Source organism: Macaca nemestrina, chromosome 9 (genome assembly GCF_043159975.1).
Source record: "Macaca nemestrina isolate mMacNem1 chromosome 9, mMacNem.hap1, whole genome shotgun sequence".
Taxonomy (NCBI): domain Eukaryota; kingdom Metazoa; phylum Chordata; class Mammalia; order Primates; family Cercopithecidae; genus Macaca; species Macaca nemestrina.
Genome location: NC_092133.1, coordinates 128464044 through 128484991, shown reverse-complemented (window position 1 = coordinate 128484991; position 20948 = coordinate 128464044). Strand labels below are relative to the sequence as shown.

At 45.1% G+C, this 20948-nt stretch overlaps 1 protein-coding gene across 4 annotated transcripts in view; it reads right to left on the bottom strand.

The window, feature by feature from the left end:
* The window catches only part of LOC105488203 (family with sequence similarity 171 member A1), a 181668-nt gene extending 165813 nt beyond the window's left edge, over window positions 1-15855 (bottom strand). For all 4 annotated transcript variants that reach the window (XM_071070441.1, XM_071070442.1, XM_071070440.1 and 1 more), the window contains exon 1: window positions 15533-15855. In XM_071070441.1, coding sequence (XP_070926542.1) covers window positions 15533-15629 — 97 coding nt within the window. In that variant the 5' untranslated portion in view covers window positions 15630-15855. The remainder of the gene's footprint in view (window positions 1-15532) is intronic.
* Between the last annotated feature and the right edge of the window lie 5093 nt (window positions 15856-20948).

The window sequence follows — 20948 nt, the reverse complement described above, 5'->3', positions numbered from 1 at the left end:
TCCTTTAAAGAGGGGAACAGAGCCAGGCGTGGTGGTTCATGCCTGTAATCCCAACACTTTGGGAGTCTGAGGCAGGTGGATCACCTGAGGTCAGGAGTTTGAAACCAGCCTGGCCAACTTGGTGAAACCCTCTCTCTACTCAAACTACAAAATTAGCCAAGCGTGGTGCTGCACACGTGTAGTCCCAGCTACTCGAGAGGCTGAGGTAGGAGAATTGCTTGAACCCAGGAGGTGGAGGTTGCAGTGAGCAGAGATCGCGCCACTGCACTTCAGCCTGGGCCACAGAGTGAGACTCGGTCTCAAAAAATAAATAAAGAAATAAAATAAATAAATAAATAAAGAGGGAACAGGCATTAAAACAGTCCCATATCACCTCCAGCTCTATACATGTGGCATGCAAATATTAAACTCTAAAAGGGTTTCTACTTCCTCTCTCTCCCATTCCTTCTTTACCCTGGCACACACACACATACACACATACACACGAATATACATGAATTCATACATAAATACACATGCACACACACCTACCCACACCATAGCTTATCTGGTAGGTGTGTGATAAAGTGGTACTACATAATCAAATAGGATATTCATTGAGATAATTTTATCATTTGGTGGGCTAACAGAATAAAGAAAAATACAAGTTTGGATTAAGACATTATAGAAAATAAACATAAACATCATAGTGAAACCTCAACTTTGGTTTCTAACAATGCTTCCGCATTCAAAAACTCAAGCCATTTATAGCTGGAAAGTAAAATGAATGTGCTATATTTTAAAAATCAGTTCATATATATAAATACATATATACATACACGCCCTCAAAATGGCTAAAATTTAAAGAACTAACAATACCTTATGTTTATGAGAAACAGAAGAAAGAAAAAATTTCTCATATATTTTCAAGGGGAGTATAGAAAGATACAACCAATTTGGGAAAAAGTCTAGAAGTTTCTTATGAACGGAATTAGTCACCTACCCTATGATCTAGCAAGGGCACTCCTAGGTATGTTCTGGAGAGAAATGAAAAATATGTCCATGGAAGAATTGTCTAAACTGTTCACACAACTACAGATAGAACAGCCAAACACTAGAAATAACTTGAGTGCCCAGCAATGGAAGAATGGGTAAACTGGAATATTCATACAGAAGAACGTTTTTCAGCAACAAAAGGAAACAAACTACTACTGATACAGTAGTATCAGTACTGGATGATATGGGATAAATGGATGGATCTGGGCCTGGTTGTGGTGGCTCACGTCTGTAATCCCAGCACTTTGGGAGGCCGAGGCAGGTGGATCACCTGAGGTCAAGAGTTCGAGACCAGCCTGACCAACATGGTGAAACCTTGTCTCTACTGAAAATACAAAAATTGGCCAGGTGTGGTGGTGGGTACCTGTAATCCCAACTACTCAGGAGGCTGAGGCAGGAGAATCGCTTGAACCTGGGAGGCAGAGGTTGCAGTGAGCAAAGATCACGCCACTGCCCTCCAGCCTGGGCAATAAGTGAGACTCTGTCTCAAAAAAAAAAAAAAAAAAAAGGCCGGGCGCGGTGGCTCAAGCCTGTAATCCCAGCACTTTGGGAGGCCGAGGCGGGCGGATCACGAGGTCAGGAGATCGAGACCATCCTGGCTAACACAATGAAACCCCGTCTCCACTAAAAATACAAAAAAATTAGCCGGGCGTGGTGGCGGCGCCTGTAGTCCCAGCTACTCGGGAGGCTGAGGCAGGAGAATGGCAGGAACCCGGGAGGCGGAGCTTGCAGTGAGCCGAGATCGCGCCACTGCACTCCAGCCTGGGCAACAGAGCGAGACTCTGCCTCAAAAAAAAAAAAAAAAAAAAAAAGGCGGGCACAGTGGCTCATGCCTGTAATCCCAGCACTTTGGGAAATCGAGGCAGGTAGATCACGTGAGGTCAGGCGTTCACGACCAGCCTGGCCAACATGGCGAAACCCCATCTCTACTAAAGAAATACAAAAAATATTAGCCGAGCATTGTGGCGGGCACCTGTAATCCCAGCTACTCGGGAGGCTAAGGCAGGAGAATGGTGTGAATCTGGGAGGCGGAGCTTGCAGTGAGCCGAGACCGCACCATTGCACTCCAGCCCGAGCAACAGAGCGAGACTCCATCTCAAAATAAATAAATAAGTAAACCAAAAACAAATGGATGGATCTCAAAAACCCATGGTGTATAAAAGAAACCAGAGTACCAGAGCACATAGTGTCAATTTATATGAAGTTCTAAAACAGACAGAAAACTAATCTGCGGTAGAAAATAATCAGAACTGTGATTGCCCTGAAGAGTAGAGGCAGGGATTTACTAGGAAAGGAATGAGGGACTGTTTTGGAATGATGGAAATATTCGGTACCTTGATAAGGTTTTGAGCTGCACATGTGTATACCTAGGTTAGCACTTAATATTTGTCAATGTCCTGGTATGTAAATTTCCCTAAGAGGAAAAAAAAGCATAAGTAAATATGGAACACTAATTAATGAGATACATGCTGAAGTATTTGTTTAGGGGAAAGAGTACTGATACCTGAGACATACTTTAAAATGCATAGAATATGATTAATGGATGGACAAAAGGATGAATAAATGAGTAGGTAATAAGGCAAGTAAAATAAAATGTTAATTATAGAGCCTAAGTGATGTGTATGGGTATTCACTGCAAAATGTTTCCATTTCTTTGTATGACTGATATTTTCATGAGATAAACTGGAAAAAAATAAACTGATTACAGTCCCATAATACCATCTATCACTTTAAAATTAGTTTTCTGAGTCTTTGTATAAGCAAAGAGGAAGTAGAAGGATTTTTATTTTTTGAGACAAGGTCTTGCTCTGTCACCCAGGCTGGAGTACACTGACATGATCATGGCTCACTATAGTCTCCAACGCCTGGGCTTGAGCGAGATTCTCGCCTCAGCCTCCCAAGAAGCTGGGACCACAGGTGCCTGCCACCACGCCCAGCTAATTTTTAAATTGTGTGTAGAGACAAGGTCTCCTTATGTTTTCCAGGCTGGTCTTGAACTCCTGGGCTCAAGCGATCCTCCTGCCTTAGCCTCCCAAACTGTTGGGATTATAGCCATGAGCCACTGTGCCTGTCTAGAAGATTTTTTTTAAAAGAAAGAAAAATATTAAACTCTTACAAGTTCAAATACCAAATAAATACTGGTATTTCACACTTTTTTTAGAGCAAAGAAAGCCCTCACTCTATGCCAAAAGGAGAAAAAAGGCATCTCATTACGCTTTATGAATTCAATCACACCTGAATGTTTTACACGTAACCTCATCCTTCCCTTCCTCAACCCATCAATCGCTGGGTTCAAACACGTTTCTCTTCTTATATAAACAGTTTGCCAAATATTAATGGGCTCCGGACACACAAGCCAGAAGATTCCCCCAATCCCAGCTGGGTATAAACCCAAATCCCACTCTGTTCTATTGGACCTCCCTAAGAGTTCATGAGAGTTATTGTTGGGAGCTGCTTATCTCTTCTGCGTCTCTTCTTATCTTATCTGCATGGATCACATGCAGTATCAAGTACCAAGCTTTGCTCATAAAAGATGCTCAAGGTTGCCTTTTCATGGTTCAAGGGCAAACAGGAACCACACATGGGGTGTTTTCATCTCTGTTCATGAAAATTACGAGGCCCATGAAAAGCCCCTTATTTACACTGGTAAAATGCTATGAGGACCAACATTGTGTGAAATTATAATGTAATCCTCTAAGTCAGAGAGCAGCACAGCTGGGGGGCGAAGTCCAGGCTGTCTCCTACATAACAGTAGACTCTTCCAATTAATGTGCAACTTTGGGCAAGTCGTTTAACTTCTTTGCACCTCACAGTCCTCTTCTATAAAGGGAGACTGATATTTACGCTGCATGCGATTGATGTGAAGATTAAATAAGATGATCTGTCAAGCTCCTTTGCATACTGTCTGGCATGTAAGAAGCACCCAGCACATGTTTGCTATCCGTCATTGTTAGTTTTACGTGTCCACGTGAATGAAGCTGACAGTGCCTATCTCTATTGTATCAATTTAACATTACGTACAGCAGACAAATCAATATTGACAATTCCAGGAATTTAATAAATCACAGTTATCTAAACCAACTCCACTCCCAGGGCCTCAAAGTCAACATACAAAAACTCAGCACCACTTTAAACACAGACTTCAGGACTGCAGAAGCTGCCGGTTTTCCTTGCAATGTGTGTCCGTGGTGGGTTCTAAAGTCTCAGGGAGGCAAGGGACAGGGAAGTCACTTGTCCGGAATCCGAGAGGACACCCTCAGCAGTCTTTTCCCTCCTTCTCAACATCCTCAAAGGCAAAGAAATGGGCCTCCCGGTACCCTCTGGCCATCTGATAGAGGGTCATGATCCATCCTCGACATTTTAGCTGGGCAGGCAGAATGAGTCCTCCAAAGACATCCACGCCCTCCCTGGAACTTGTCAATATGTTGTGTTAAGAAGTGACTGCAGAGGTCATTAGGGCTATGAATATCCAGATAAAGAGATTATCCTGAATGAACCCCTAAAAGCAGGGAACTTTCTCCAGCTGTAGCCAGAGAGACATGGCAGAAGGGTAAGTCAGAGCGACTGGACGTGCAGGAGGCCTGGGTGCACGCGTGCTGGTTTGGCAATGGAAGAGGCAAGGTGACAAGGAATACAGGTGGCCTTATGGAAGTCAGAAAGGCTTCTGGCCAAGACAACAAAGCAACAGGGACTCAGTCCTGAATTGGCAAGGAACTGAATTCTAACAACAACTTGGTTGAGTTTGGAAATGAATTCTTCTCTAGAGCCTCCAAAAAGGAACATGGCCCAGCTGATGTTTTGTTGTTGTTGTTGTTTGTTTGTTTGTTTTGTTCTGTTGCTCAGGTTGGAGTGCCGTCATGTGATCATGGCTCACTGCAGCTTCAACCTCCCAGGCTCAAGCAATCCTCTCACCTCAGCCTCTTGAGTAGCTGGGACCACAGGTGTGTACCACCATGCCTGGCTAATTTTTTTATTATTTGTAGAGATGAAGTCCTGCTACGTTGCACAGGGTGGTCTTAAATGCCTGAGTTCAAGCAATCTTCCCACCTTGGCTTCCCAAAGTCTTGAGATTGCAGGTGTAAGCCACCACACCTGGCCCCGATGCTTGGATTTTGACGTTGTGAGACCCCAACCAGAGACTTAGTTGAACCCTACTGTCTATACCCAAACTTCTGACCCATGTAAAATGCGAGACAATAATGGGTGGCTAAATTGCTCCATTTGTGGCAGTTTGTTAAGTTAGCAATGGAAAACTAACGCAATTGAAAATATCAGAAGTTCCCTAACATGTTTCCCTTTTTTCCCTCTAGATCAAATACTCTCTGGAATTGAACCATCTTTCACAAACAAGACTTCGAAGCTACCCCTTTAGCAGCTACCCTTAAAAAAAAAAATCCTGGATTTCCTCCTTCTGATTAGCTCAGTTTAGCTATTCCAGGGCTGAGCTTGTCATGACCAGGGACAATGTGGTTTCTGTCACAGGGGTGGGTGGGCACAGAGGAGTGCCAGTCCAGCCCAACGCCAGCAAACATCATGAATGGGTAACAGTATCATATGGACAAGCAGAGCATACGACGCCAGGAGACCTGATTTCAAGCTCTCCTTTGAATGTATCTGGCATCTAGGGCCAACCACAATCATCTAAGTATGGTCAGATCAGCTCACGATACAGTAAGATTATGCCCCAATCTGCTTTCTAGAAACCACGCCTTCATCAAGGCAGCCCAACATCAGCCTGGCGGTTCTGGTAGCCAAGCCACACTTTCTACTTTTTACCTGATTAGTGTTACAGTCACCTGAAAGATCTAAGTCTTTTTCCCATGGATTAAAATAAAATTAACCCATTCTATGCTGCAACTTTGTTACTGCCATAGTTACTGCCCACAAGAGGGTTATTATATTTTTTATCTAAATTTGGATCTAACTTTTGCAAGCCCTCTTCTTACCTTTATGTTATAAGAAATTATAATCAATGTCCTCATCCAAATAATTAATAAAATATGATTAATTATAAAGGCTAAATTGTTAATAATTAAACAACTAAGATAATAGCAAATGTTACTTATAATAAAATGTTAAGATACAAGGTACACGTGCTTTAATTCTGTTAATATACATTTCCCTTAGAATACACTTCTTATTGATTCCTCTGTGAGAGAAGAGATTTAAGCCATAATTGCGGTGCAAGGAAACCACACCACAACCACACTCAAATAATGTCAGAATAAAGAGGAAGAGAGTGAACATCATTCATTGAGACTGGGCTACTAATGGCTGTTCTTGAAATCAGAAGTCTTGCCAGGCATAGCAGCTCATGCCTGTAATCCCAGCACTTTGGGAGGCCAAGGTGGGTGGATCACCTAAGGTCAGAAGTTCGAGACCAGCCTGGCCAACATGGTGAAACCCTGTCTCTACAAAAAATACAAAAACTAGCCAGGTGAGGTGGTGTGCACCTGTAGTCCCAACTACTTGGGAGGGTGAGGCAAGAGAATTGCTTGAACTCAGGAGGCAAAGGTTGCAGTGAGCCGAGATCATGCCACTGCACTCCAGCCTGGGCAACAGAGCAAGACTCTGTCTCAGAAAAAAAAAAATCATAAATCTTACTGATAGGACTCACTTTATGGATTGGGGACAACTTTAATAAAAGCGTTCAGTGCTCTTTATTCAGCTCTGCCAAAATGACATTAAAACTCTTTCCCCCAATACAAATTCAATCATTTTCCTATTCAAATTCTGAGCTCAAGATAGTACATCTAAGAAAATAAAAATATTCATCTGATGTGGAACTAGCTGAGCCTTTTCTCATTAAATGTATGCCTCTCTATCCTTGCAGGAGTATAGATTAAAACAAGACAAACAAAATGATAAAACAATCTCTGGTAAACTCAATTCTCACTTCCAAGGTAATCTTTTCCTAAGCCAATTGTTACTTCCCCAAATTCCAAAAGATCTTACTAGCTCACACATTTGAATGTCCTTATATATTTCATATAAGAGCTCAAAATGTGGATGAACATATGAAATCCGCATTTGATCATCTTTTCTTCCCATCCAGTTTAAGGAATATAAGACAGCTGGACCTAATTCTTCCATCATTATTATTCAGAGATTCCCAATGACGATGAAAATCACTAAAGCACCAGTATTGTCCAGTCTGTGCTGTAGCTACTTTAAATATTTGATCAACTGGGGCCTCTTCTACTTAATTTGCAACTTTTAGGAACACTGAGTGATGGACTACATGCTTATGCTCCTTGAAATAAGACTTCTGCATCCCACTGTGTGTAACTCCTTGAAATATCTAGAAATCAACGTTACTGGCCACCGTGGTGGCTCACACCTATAATCCCAGCACTTTGGGAGGCTGAGGTCAGGAGTTTGAGACCAGGCTGGCCTGTCTCTACTAAACCCAAGATGGGGTGAAACCCCGTCTCTACTAAAAATACAAAAATTAGTCAGGCGTGGTGGCGGGTGCCTGTAATCCCAGCTACTGGTGAGACTGAGGCAGGAGAATCTCTTGAACCCAGGAGGCAGAGGCTGCAGTGAGCTGACAGGGCGCCACTGCACTCCAGCCTGAGCGACAGAGTGAGACTCTATCTCAAAAACAAAAAGAGAAACATTACCGACAACCAGTAGCTGAACGTTTTTTGAGTCATACAAGAGTTAGTGGGTTTCATCTGAATCAAGAGACTCATGCCTAATTACATAAAAACTACCATCTTGATGTCCTTCTCACTTTAGGCATTTATTTTTCCACTCATTTTCCAATAGGACTGTAAACTTTCCGAGGTAAGAATTGCGAAATAATCAAGCTTATGCAAAAAATATAATGCCCCCTCCCCAACAGACCACCTCGTTTTGTCCAATAAGTATTTTGCACACTGTCTTCATACAGCAGATGCTAAGATCTAGGAACTTGATTTCAAGAGCAGGAAAGAGGACAGCTACAAATGAAGGAAGTGAGGGTGTAGAGCAACCCTGGAAAGGAGGATAAAGGAAATGTTCTAGAGGAGATGATTTGAACTGGGAAGAGAAGGAGACCATGGGAAAGGCATTGGAGGACAGGCACGGAGGTCCTAAAGGCCAGGCTTAGTCATCCAGGCTTCACACTTCAGGCAAAAGGGACATTCTTCGCATTATTCTGCAGGACAGGAATGTGAATTAAATGGTGCTTGAAGACAGACAACATGGAAGAGAGTTTTGAGTTGAAAGAACAAATTAAAACTGAGAGACATGAAGAAAATGCTGTCTTTAGCAAGGACCTGAGGAGGGCTAAGGCAGACATGCAGTGGAAAGTAGGAGAAATGAATGAACAGCATGTCTAAGCTATGAGAGAGAGACAAGGATGCTACCTTAACCTCTGGCAAGGTCATCGGCCTTAAAATAACTAAGTGATTCACTCCCTTCCTCCATTATTTATCTACCTTTTGGGCAAAGCCCAGAAATCGAGAAGGTTCAGGCTTCTCTGCAGCTCTAAGTTCAGTTTCCTGGCAGGAGGCTGATGGCAGGACACTTCATCATCCTTCTCCTTCCCGTAGACATGAGGTTGGATGGAGTCCCATATGACTCCACCAAGCCATCAGCGGCCCCTTCAGCTTCTGTTCCAGACCCTGCCTGAATGTCACCTGTCTCTCTTCTCTGGGACCCACTGAACTGGATTTTTTTTGCTCCCAAACGAGATGGAAATTGCAGGAGAGCAAGCAACTCCTCCCTTCCTCTATTCCCCAACAGATGCAGTGCCAAGGCCTGCCCAGGTGGTTCCACAGTGCTCCTCCCTCATCAGCATGGGGGCTTCTCAGATTGTTCAAATGGCCCTGGGCCCTGGAGCTGGTGGGGTGCATCTGCTTGACAGAGGCAGAGAAATCTCAGAGGGGCCATGCTGAGTCTTGGGAAGGACAACTGGGAGGCCATTCAAGTCAGGTGGGTGGAGGGTGGGGGGGCAGTCCCTAACATTTCATTACATAAAGGCAGAAAGGATTATGGCAACATCCCATCCCAGTTTTCTTTTACTTCATTTGCTTACTAATACATATGTTTCAACGAAAATTAGAGCACAGCCAAAAAGCCAGCAAGACTTCAGAAAGTGGCTTTTGGCAGGGGTTTCAGAGGCTACATGTTCTCCCTACAGGTGTGAATCCCAGCTCTGGAACACAGCACACTCAATGTACCCAAACATAAGAAAAGTCATAGCCCACTTTTCCTTCCTCATCTGGAAGGAAAACAGTTATTCTGGTGATGGTGGGTGTCCTTGAGGTGGTTCACAATGATCCTTGTCATGGCTCCAGTTTGGTGGAATTTTGTTAAACCGATGCGAGAACGCCATGCACTTTTCTAAATGTAACTTCTCTAGCTTGGTTCCAAAAAGCAGTTCATGCTGCATCACCGTCCTGTGTGGGCGAATCTCAATTCACAGTTCTTAGGGGTTAGGGTCTGTGTTAGTTTCCTACTGCTGCCATAACAAATGATCAAACAACTCAGTGGCTAGAAGCAACACACACTTATCATCTTACAGTTCCGGAGGTCGGAAGTCCAAACTCAGTTTCACTGGGCTAAAGCCAAGATGTCAGATTGGTTTCCTTGACTTTTCTGGTTTCTAGAAGCTGCCTGCATTACTTGGCTCCTGGCCTCCTCCTCCATTTGCAAAGCTATCCATGTAGCATCTTCAGTCTCTCTCTGACTTGGACCCCTTGCTTCTATTAGTACATCTCCTCTGACTTTGACCTTCCTGCTTCCCTCTTGTGATTGATTACAATGGGCCCAGCTGGATGATAATTGGGACTAATCTTCCCATCTCAAGATCCTTAAGGGAATCACCTGGCCAAAGTCTCTTTAGCCACGTAAAGTCACATACGGGTTCCAGGGATTAGGACATAGACATTCTGGGGGCCATTATTCTACTACCACAACATCTGTGTGGCCAGAGAGCACACTTACCTTAGGTCACCTGGCCTGGGTTTCCTCATCTCCAGAACAAAGAAAATCAACTCGATCCCCAATATCTTTCTGACACTAACATTTGCTACATAAATTTATCTATGAGATTTCTACTGCACGGATTTTAAGGAAGAGAAGGGATGTAAGCAGACACTCAGATTTCGAGTCTGGTTAACAGAGAAGCAGGAATGCTGGGCTCCAGAAGGAAGGACAAGGAGTTTGAGGTAAACCTAGAGTACTGAAGTGGAGGTGTCTACCAGCTCACTGGACATAAAGAGATGGAGCTATGACATCAACTAAAGATGTGAAAGCCACAGTCATCCATCCACAGGGGCTTAATTCCCAGAATTTACAAAGATTAATAGATTCTGAAAAGGGTAAATGAAAGAAAGAAAAGGACTGGGCATGGTGGCTCACATCTGTAATCCCAGCACTTTGGGAGGCCTAGGCGGGCGGACTTTCTGAGGTCAGGAGGTCAAGACTAGCCTGGCCAACATGGTGAAGTCCCATCTCTACTAAAAATACAAAAATTAGCCAGGTGTGGTGGCATGCACCTGTAATTCCAGCTACTAGGGAGGCCTAGGCAGGAGGATCATTTCAACCTGGGAGGCGGAGGGTGCAGTGATGCAGTGAGCTGAGATTGCACCACTGCACTCAGCCTGGGGGACAGAGTGAGACTCTGTCAAAAAATAAAAAAAAAGAGACAGACACAGAGAGAAAGACAGACAGACAGAAAGAAAGATGAGCAAATGTTCGCAGACAGACTTGAATCTAGGAGTAAGAGGAGCTAGCGAATGAAACAGAGGCTTGGTCAGAGAAGGTGGAGTCATCTGACATATGCTGACTCAGCTGTTTAGGGGAACTAATCCTGAAGCCCTTTCTAAAGTGGTTAGTTGCCTCAAATTTTGCCTGTTTACAAGTTAGATTTATTTTTTTAATAATGGTTTTCTTAATTCAGGGTATGCTATTGGGTTACACTGTAGAATTTCTCTTTAAAAAAGTTATTTCATACAATTCATTGGTTGGGTATTGAAATGTAATTTCATTTATTTATTTGAGATGGAGTTTCACTCTGTTGCCCAGGCTGGAGTGCAGTGGCATGATCTCCACTCACTACAACCTCTGCCTCCCAAGTTCAAGCAATTCTCCTGCCTCAGCCTCCTGAGTAGCTGGGATTACAGGCGCCCGCCATCACGCTCAGCTACGTTTTGTATTTTTAGTAGAGATGAGGTTTTACCATGTTGGCCAGGCTGGTCTTGAACTCCTGGGCTCAAGCAATCCACCCACCTCAACTTCCCAAAGTGCTGGGATTACATGCATAAGCTACTGTGCCCGGCCTGAAACTTAATTTCTAAAATACATTTAAAATATATTCAGTTCTGTGTTTCCTGGAGTTGAATAATTTAGCTAGAACTGTTGTCTTTATGAGTCCTAAAGTCATATTTGGTGATGTTAAGTGAAAATGACTTGTGAAAAAAACTTCTCTATAACTTGATCAAACTATAACAGCATTACTGATGTGTATAATTTCCACTAAACATGTTTCACAAAAAGTACACAAGGTATTTGTCGTCACAAGACAAATTCCTCTAAATCTCTGCAATATGCTTTATTCAACTTTTTCTTCATGATACAGCTTTATACATACCTGCTGTCTATCCAGTTTATTTCCGTATGTTTTCTTGGTAAGCAGTGTTTACTAAAAGTAGGAAATTAATATTTACTAAAAATTCCAAATTAGTATTTGCCAGCAATAATAAAGATGCACAGTTAGATTTACTGAGATGTCAGTAATTTGGTTAAAATAAAGAATTGATTAAAACTGAGAAAGTATTAATACTTGAAAGCTATTTGTTTAGAAATGCATGCACTATTTTCCTTCTTTTGGTTTAGATGTTAAGGTAACAACCTATAAGTTACGAAGTATTATAGGCAAGTACAAATAAGATACAAAAATAATTCATGAAGTCATTTCAAAGACTTTTCCAGAAATTCCCTAGACATTACTGTTGCTCCTGCATAAAGCCCTCACACCTGGCTTGCGAGGAAGCCCAGCGGCCTCTGTGAGTCCAGCTCCTGCGGTTTCCCAGGACATGAGCCCATGAATTTTATTTAGAAGTCATGCTCTTAATACAATGTCTCCATACGTTAGGCTTGTTGGACGAACCTCCTGATACCTTACATGGCTTCGTGGTCTTTCAACAGATCCCAGTGTTCTAATAACTGAAGTTTGAGTTTGGCAAAGAATGAACCTCTTAGAGAAGAGAGAGAGCCAATCATTCACCTCAAATGTTATAAGAGATTGCAGCTTTTCTGAGATGAGCAAAAAGCTAGCACGTCATCGCAAAACACCTTGCACGTTCAGCACCGGGTTTGCCTCAAACACCTGCTAGATATCTAGCAACAAAATAAACATCATCCAATACGATGTCTGAGCATGAAGTTCTCAACCTAGCTCTGACCTTCCTTTTGGCACATAAATAAGAGTCCTGGGCTTCAAAAACACATCCCTAAAGAGTACATCTGCACAGCTTACTGCTCTTCTAGAACAGCCCTCTCTATTGAACCCAGCCTCATCACAGTTTCGTAAAAGAGGTGAAGAAAATCAAAATGGGTCAATACTTTTGAACCACAGCTTTTGAAAAATTCCCAGAAAATAGATTCGATACTATAAATGCTCAAGAGCAACTGAGAGGAAACACTTAATAAAAACAGTCATAGTCTAGAGCTAGTTCAAATTCATGATGAACAAAGCCAGCCCTCACTGTGACAACTGATGGTGGCACTGGAAATCACTTTGCTGATCTGAAGCAGCTATGGGAAGAGAGTCTGAAGCCAAACCTCCAATTTGATCTTGAATATATAAAAAGCAAAGTAATGCCAAGAAATTTTGCAGATGCTAGTTTCCTCAGATGACATAAAGACTCATTTAACAAAAAAGGTGTCATTTAGTTCCAGCAATCTAGTTGCAATACTACAGTATATGATTTCTGTCTGTTTGAGGTCTCTAAGTAGTTTTACCAAAGTAATTTCCAAATCCTGTTGGTGCACAATATGTATGTGCAATGCTTGTTCAAAAAATGATTCAAACAAGAGATTCTACATAAAAGCAAAATTTTTACAAATTAGTTTTTGGGAAAGGTAAACATTGAACTTTTCTCTTAAAATGCAAGCCAATGATGATGACTAAAGGTTGCGTTATGGTGTAGGTATTAGCTATGGTTGATGCTTACTTACTCAGCACCATCTGAGCACCAAGTGTATGCATAACAACCTATAATTTACTGTAGAAAATGTAAAGTGAAATCAGATGCAGCATTTGTCTTCCTCGTGTACATGATCCAGGAGAGCAGAGAACACATGAATTTTAAAACTACGTCATACTATAGCAAGTGAACGTTAAGATGCTTTGAAGAACTCAGTGAGTTGGGACTGACCTTCTAATGTTAAAGGAGAAATTGTCCATTCCCTTAAAAATGCTGCTAGCTCAAAATCTGGATGCCAGGCAGTGAGACCTGATTTCTAATAGAACTCCTGAGCTCAAGGCTTTAAAAAGCCATCCTTACAGTAGATAACAACAAAGAAGTAATGCAAGTGGAATACTATGCCAAGATACTTGATCTCCCACTCCAACCATAACCTAAACTAAACCACTGCTAGCCACGGCAGAAACCGCTTCTCATGCTGACCATTTCTCTCCCATTACACATAATATTCCATTCCTGAGAGGCAGATTTTTAGAAGCAAGAGCTGGGTAAAACGTGGTCTTAGACCTAAACCTGTTATATATACATTGAATATACATGTATACATTGAAGACATGCCATCCTTTCTCTATTTCAGAAGTGCATGAATTTAATATTTCCATATATTGGTATTTCAAGTGCAAAACGAAAAATTCAACTTGCTCTTTAAAATTAATGGTCTCGCTGAAGTGCAAATATCATTCTCTAAAATAGCTGATTCAAAAAGCAGTAGGGTATTAATAAAAGAAGCTACAATGCAACACTGATGATCTAATGTCCTAAACATTTGTTTCCTACACGAAGAGAAATACAGGTCTTTTTGTATTTTGTGGCTGTCTGCTCTTCCATGATATGCATTACTAAAACTATACACAGTTCATAACGGTCATATTCTACCATGGCCATAGAAGCAGCAATGCATTTAAGATATTCCAGGAAATGATACTGCAAGTGCCAGATATGAAAACCTTCAACTCAACATGTAGGCAACAAACTCAACCCAACAGACTGTTGGCAGAGCCTTTCCTCCCCGTGACAACATCGTGGTGGAAGCCCAGGCGTCTCTGCTCTCAGGCACCCTGCGCGGGTTAGCCGAGGAAAGGGGGTCCCAGCAAGGAGACCCTCGGATGCAGCACTCCTCGTTTCTTCGGCCTGCAGGGCCAACTTTGCAGGACACACACCCTTCTGCCGGGACAGGCCTCAGGCTTGGAAACCGGGGGTTCTACAGGGCTGCAGGGAGCTCCCTCGCGGAGACCTGAGCCCCCAGCAAAAGCCCAGGCAGTGGTGCGCTGCTGGGTGAATGCAGAGGCTCATCTGCGGGCCTCAGTGGCCCTTTTGAAAACGCCAGCAACAGAGGAGCCCTCGACGCTGTCCCTACAAAAATGTGCCAAGGAAGCTTTAGGGTGGGGCGGGGGGGACCCCTCAAAAAACGCTGATTTTAAAAACAAAAGACAGGCTCGTGGCCATTCTCAGAGGCGACCACGTTACCCCCGGGGCTGGAAAGCAGATTTGTGGAGGCCAAAGACGAGACAAAAGGCACGAGCTGGCGACAAACAGACCTGGAAAGGATTTTTTTTTTTTTTTTTTGGTGAGCGATGAGGGCCTCCCAGTTCAATTCTTTCTCCCCTTCCAGAGACGATTCCTGGGCCGCTAAGCAAATCCCTTATGGTCTGGAAGAGACGTCAGATAGGCAGGGGGAGAGAACCCCCCAAACTTTCCCAAACTGCGGCAGGCTAGTGGCTGATGGCGGGCAGCGGCCGCGGACCTCGGGGTCCCGGGACACAGGGGGCACCCCGGGGCGGCGGCCGTCCCCTCCCGCCACAACAAAAGGGCCCAGCGCAGCCCAGCAGCTGGGGCTTCCCAGACCCAAGCCCGGCGCGGGGAGGCTGGAGTGCGATCCGGTGGCGCGCCCTGGGCGGCCCCTCTGTCCGCGGCGGCATCGGAGACAGAGCTGCGTGTCCCAGGCGCGGCATAAAGGGGACCCCCGAGCGCATCCAGACGAGCCCCCGCCGCAGCGGCGACAGCAGCTGGAGCTGCGCGTGCCCCCCGCCCGACCCAGCCCCGACCCCTGGCCCCGGCCCCCGGCCCCGGACCCCGGCCCCCGGCCCCAGAAGCCTCTGCCCAGGTCACCCCGCGTCCCCGGCCCGCGCCGCCCCCTCGGGAGCGCGTTGCAGGGGGGCTGCAGGCCCGGAGGCTCCAGCTGCGGCTCGGGCTGCGCCGCCACCACGCGGCCCGGGACCCTCCCGCCGCCGCCTGCGCCGCCTCCGCGCCAGGCCCGGCGCGACACAAAGCCCCCGGCCCCGCCGCCGCCCACCGACCTTGCGCTCCCGCGCCGGGCTCCCGCAGCGTCTTGGTCACCGCCTTCCAGACGTGGCAGCCCAGCAGGCACAGCAGCAGCGCCGCGGACCTGCTCATCTCCGCCGCAGGGCCGGCGGCGGCTCGGGCTAGCGGAGAGCGGGCCGGGCGGCGGCGCGTCACGGGCGGCCGGGCGCCGCGCCCCCCTCCATGTCGCTGGCTCCGCGCGCCGGGCCCGCCGCCCGATTGGCCCGGCCCCGCCGCCCCGGCCGCTCCCTCCCGCGCACCGCGCCGGGTTTCCCCGAAGAGCCGCGGCGGCGGCGGCTGCTGCTCCGCCAGTTCCTTAACCCCTTCCTGCCCCGCCCGCCGCCGCCGCCGCCGCCGCCGCCGCTGCCGCTGCCCCTGCCAGCGTCCAGGCCCCGGGCCCGTGGTGCCACCTGGCGGCCGCCGCGCCGAGGGAGCCCCCGCCCGGCGCCGCTGCCTCGCACCCCCCGCCCGACCCCCCGGCAACACGGCTCGCCCCATCCCCGCAGCCCCGCAGAAGAGCCAGACCTGCCTTTCAGGGCGGAGCCCTTTTCATCACACCAGGCCACCCGAGGGGCCGCAGGAGACATGGTATCTGGATGTAACCCCCCCGCCCCCATGCCATCCTAATATAGTTGTGTCCCCTAATGTAGATTTCACACCCAGTGTTAAAGATCCTCAAGAACACTCCCTAAGCCAGTATAGACTGCAGTAGGCCTGCAGTACCTACGTGTTGGCGGGTGGACAGCTTCAGGTGGAATGGTACTTGGATAGTTCTAGGGGTTAGGGCGGGGAGGAAATCCACCTCTTTTGAGGCCCTAGGTGCTTTAAAAATTTCTGTCCTATTAAAGAAAAAAGATTATTCCATGACACGTGTGAAAGCGCAGCAAAGAAGACCCTCTTTGGAACCAAGGCAATAGGTATAGGCGCTACCATGGGATTCTGCAGTGGGGGAGAAAGGTTGAGTTCAACTCTAAATACAGCAGGAACAAGTGGGGATTTATAACCGAGGACCAGGGTGGGAGGCAGGGAATGGAAAATTACTAAGAGGAAGCATCGGGGGAAGGGGGATTCTAACAGGATTCTTGAAGATCAGACAGACCCTGGCAGGGCTGGGGCGGGACGGGGTGGACGGGGAAGCTGATCAGATATCCAGGGTGGGGGATTCTTGAAACTGACTTAGCAGGGTTCTTCCTGAAAGTAGATTTTACAAGGAAGGGCACAACTGGGCCTAGAAGAAGGTTCCGGAGCCTGACTGTAGTTCGGTCAAGCAGACTCTTTGTCCATCTTCACAATACATGATCTAAGAGGTAGTTAGCATTATCCCCATTCACAAATGAGAAAAGAGGCTAAGGAGGGTTAAGGAATTTGTCCAAAAGTGCACACCTGGTCAGTGGCAGAGCCGAGATGCTAATAACAACGTCAGTCTGACCCTAAAATTGAAACTCTTCACAAAAACCTCCAGACTTGCCCGGGTGTGATGGTTCATGCCTGTAATCCCAACACTTTGGGAGGCTGAGGCAGGTGGATGGCCTGCTTTCAGGAGTTAAGAGACCAGCTGGGACAACATGGTGAAACCCTGCTTCTACCAAAAATACAAAAAATTAGCCAGGCACGGTGGTGCATGCCTGTGGTCCCAGCTACTTAGGAGGCTGAGGTGGGAGGATCACTTGAACCTGGGAGGGGGGAGGTTGCAGTGAGCCAAGATCGTGCCACTGCACTCCAGCCTGGATGACAGAATGAGACCCTGTCTCAAAACACACCCCCCCCAAAAGAAAAACCTCTAGACTTTCATTGAGCCTAGGGACCCCCTCCATCCCAACCTCAACTTTTCTTTCTCTCAACCCACTCCTGTCTGTATGCCTTCCACACAACCTTCATGTCCCTCTCCACCTTCTCTTCCAACTAGCGCTGCGGTGACCTTCCGATTTCCACTGGGGACCTAGAAAAATCCACTCCGGACCCATCATCTACCCCACACTGCTTCCAGAACACCAGGCCAGAAGGAGGGTTATTACTGTAATTTCATTAATTGAGCATTAAGACATGGCAGGCACTGTACCAAAAAAAGAATGAAGGATGGCACTTGCCCAGTTGGCTTATAAAAGACAAATGACTGTAAGACATGAGAAAAACTAGGATGTACAGAAGCCCATATGGGTTTTATAGTCACCCTTAGGACCAGTGCTGCAATTTGTGCAAATCGCATACCTGCACAGGGTGACAGCAGTCAGGAAGGCAGAAAGAAATAAGGACTGCTGGATTCCCTCCTTCTTCTGACTCCTGCACCAAAGCCTTGCTGTGGTTCCAGAGGCCACCTGAGAGTCAGAGAAAAGAAATGAATGGGATGGCAGTCTAGCTCAACTCTCAACTCCAGCTTGAATGCCAGCCTGCAGGGACACAGAGAGTCCAGGCCAGAAAGATGGCTTCATGGAATGTGGTGGTCTTGAAGTTTTTAAGTCATTTTTTGAGAGTAGGGGGCTGCTTCTAAGAGAAGCGGTACGAAGGTCAAACAGAGTTGACACTTCTGACTTCACGTCCATGAGGAAGCGCCTTTGACAGGGATGTTGGTTATAAGAGACAGGACCAGTCTGAGCGAAATGATAATTGTAATAGTCATAATCAAGAACCAGGTTGAGGTCAGGTATGGCCACTTCGTGCTTTTGGGGGACAGCAAATCCATTTTAATCCTAGCATTTTGGGAGGCTGAGGTAGGAGGATCACTTGAGCCCAGGAGTTTGAGACCAGCCTGAGCAACAAAGTAAAGCCCTTGCTCTGCCAAAAAATATATATATATATATAATATATATAAATAATATATATATTATATATATAATATATGTAATATATATAAATAATAATAATAATAAATTAGCTGGGTGCAATGGCATGCACCTGTAGTCCCAGCTTCTCAGGAGGCGGAGGCAGGAGGATTGCTTGAGCCCAGGAAGTCAAGGTTGCTGTGAGCTATGATTTTGCCTGTGAACAGCCATTGCACTTTTGCCTAGGTGACAGTGTGAGACTTTGTCTCAAAAAAAAAAAAAAAAGAAAAGAAACAGGTTGATTATTAGGAGAGCACCTAGGTCTCCTGTAAAACTCTGAGATATAAAGTGTGGTCTTCTGTGAACCCCTGCTTCAAGATCTCTCTCCTTTTTGGACCAAACCATTGTATACCTTCCATGCATTGTTGATTTATATATTTGCCTGTAACTCTTGCTTTCCTAAAATGTATAAAACCAAACTGTAATTTTTAACTGCCTCGGGTGCACTTTCTCAGGACTCCTTGAGACTGTTTTTCCCGGGGCTATGGTCACTCATACTGGCTATTTAGAATAAACCTCTATAAAATACAAAATAATAATAAAGTGTGATCTTAACAAGGGATGAAGAAAACTAGTATTTAGGGGTTCCTAATATATGGCACTCACTGAACTGGAGCTATTTCCTCATAACAACTTATTTGGTAGGTATCATTATTTCCATTTCACAAATGAACAAACAGAGGCTTGGTGCCATTAAACAACTTGCCCAAAATACAAAGATCTGATAAGTGCAAATTCCCTATACCATGTTACTTCTGAGAATAAATTTTATGCAAACGATTCAAATTACCTCTAGGAGTGTCCAAATTGTTTGAACAACCTGCTCTAATCCCAGTGAGGTTCGAATCTAGTGAATACTATGGTGCCAGTGTTCATTTCCTGGCTTTGACAGTGTACTACAGTTTTATAAGATGTTACAATTGGGGGAAGCTGGGGGAAGGGTATATGTGACCTCTCTGTACTATTTTTGTAACTTTTTATGAGTCTATAATTATTTCAGATAGAAATATTTAAAATAGAAAAAAAAATCCCATTCTATGCCATTTTTCTAAGTCTTATTGTTTACTCAAAACACTGGTGTTTGTGATCTTAGTAGAGAGTTCTAGAACGTTTCAGGGTGGAAGAAATCTTAATAAACTGAATCAAGTCGGGTTCACAATCTTAACTGTATCAAGCTTGTCCAACCTGCCTTATTTTGTTGTTGTTGCTGTTTCTGTTGTTCTGTTCTGTTTTAGACTTTTAGCAGCCTAAAGCCATCATTTTTAATTTCCATCTCTAGTGATAAGTGGAAAAGAGGGATGAGGAAGGGGCTTTACTGGCTCAACCAAAAATAGAAACGAAGAACCCAGGACTGTATTGTCTCCCTTGGACAGCCGTGCGAGATGCTCAGGTCTGATGGCAGTGGTTGTTATTATCATGTACAACAATACTTTCCAGGATGAATTGGAACTTTAGAAGTTTATGTACCCTCATAGCAACACTGAGCCTTATCTAAATAGTTTCAGAAACACCGCTCCCATCCCATTTTGCAGATGCCCTTATGAAACAGAAAGAGATTAAACAATTTGCACAGTACATTCTGCAGGCCAGTCTCAAAGCCAAAAACAGGGCTGGGGCCCCAGGGAGCATTATCTCATCACCCGGGTATTTTCCAGTTACCTGGGTGGGAGGCTTTAGGGAACACAGATTCTGCTACATCACTCAAACAAACATACTTGCATATCATGTAGCCAGAATTATGTAAGAATTAAATAATCACACTTATCCTTTACAGGAATAAAAAAAATATGGTTTACCTTTTCTCATGTTCCAATCATGATCATCAGACACCCACTCAGTAACTAAGGGGAAAAAATGACTTGTGGAGGAGTATTTGCAGAACAATGGAAGTTAGCAGTGTTCTTTCCCTCTAGAACTTTTCCTGTTGCTCTTACTAAAATCTCACATTGTTTGACTAGAGATGAATTATGACTGTACTCTGGCTTTGAAATTTGAAATTGCTTAGAAGTTGCTTAACTGTGCAGCATTTGATTTCAATTTTCCAGGCCTGTGCCAAAAAAAAAAGAAAAAGAAGAAAAAAAAGTCATGCCATATACAGAACTTTTCCTGTTTGAATTTTCCAGAGACCTTGATTTCAGGGGCTCTGTGTCAAGGTTTCTTAGCCCAAGATTATTTATTCTATTGAAATCTTTCCTGATGTTGGTCCCATGTGGTAGATTTTTTTTTTTTTTTTTGAGACAGAGTTTCACTCTTGTTGCTCAGGCTGGAGCGTAATGGCGCAATCTTAGCTCACTGCAACCTCCGGCCTCCTGGGTTCAAGAGATTCTCCTGCGTCAGCCTCCTGAGTAGCTGGGATTACAGGCATGCCCCAGCATGCCTGGTATTTTTAGTAGAGACAAGGTTTCTTCATGTTGGTCAGGCTGGTCTTGAACTCCCGACCTCAGGCGATCCACCCGCCTCGCCTCCCAAAGTGCTGGGATTACAGACATGAGCCACTGCGTCAACCCCGTGGTGGAATTAATTGTCTGGGTTTGCTTGGAGAGGTATTGTTCTTCCTTCTTCCCTTTCTCCCCCCAGCCCCTGCCCCCCAGTC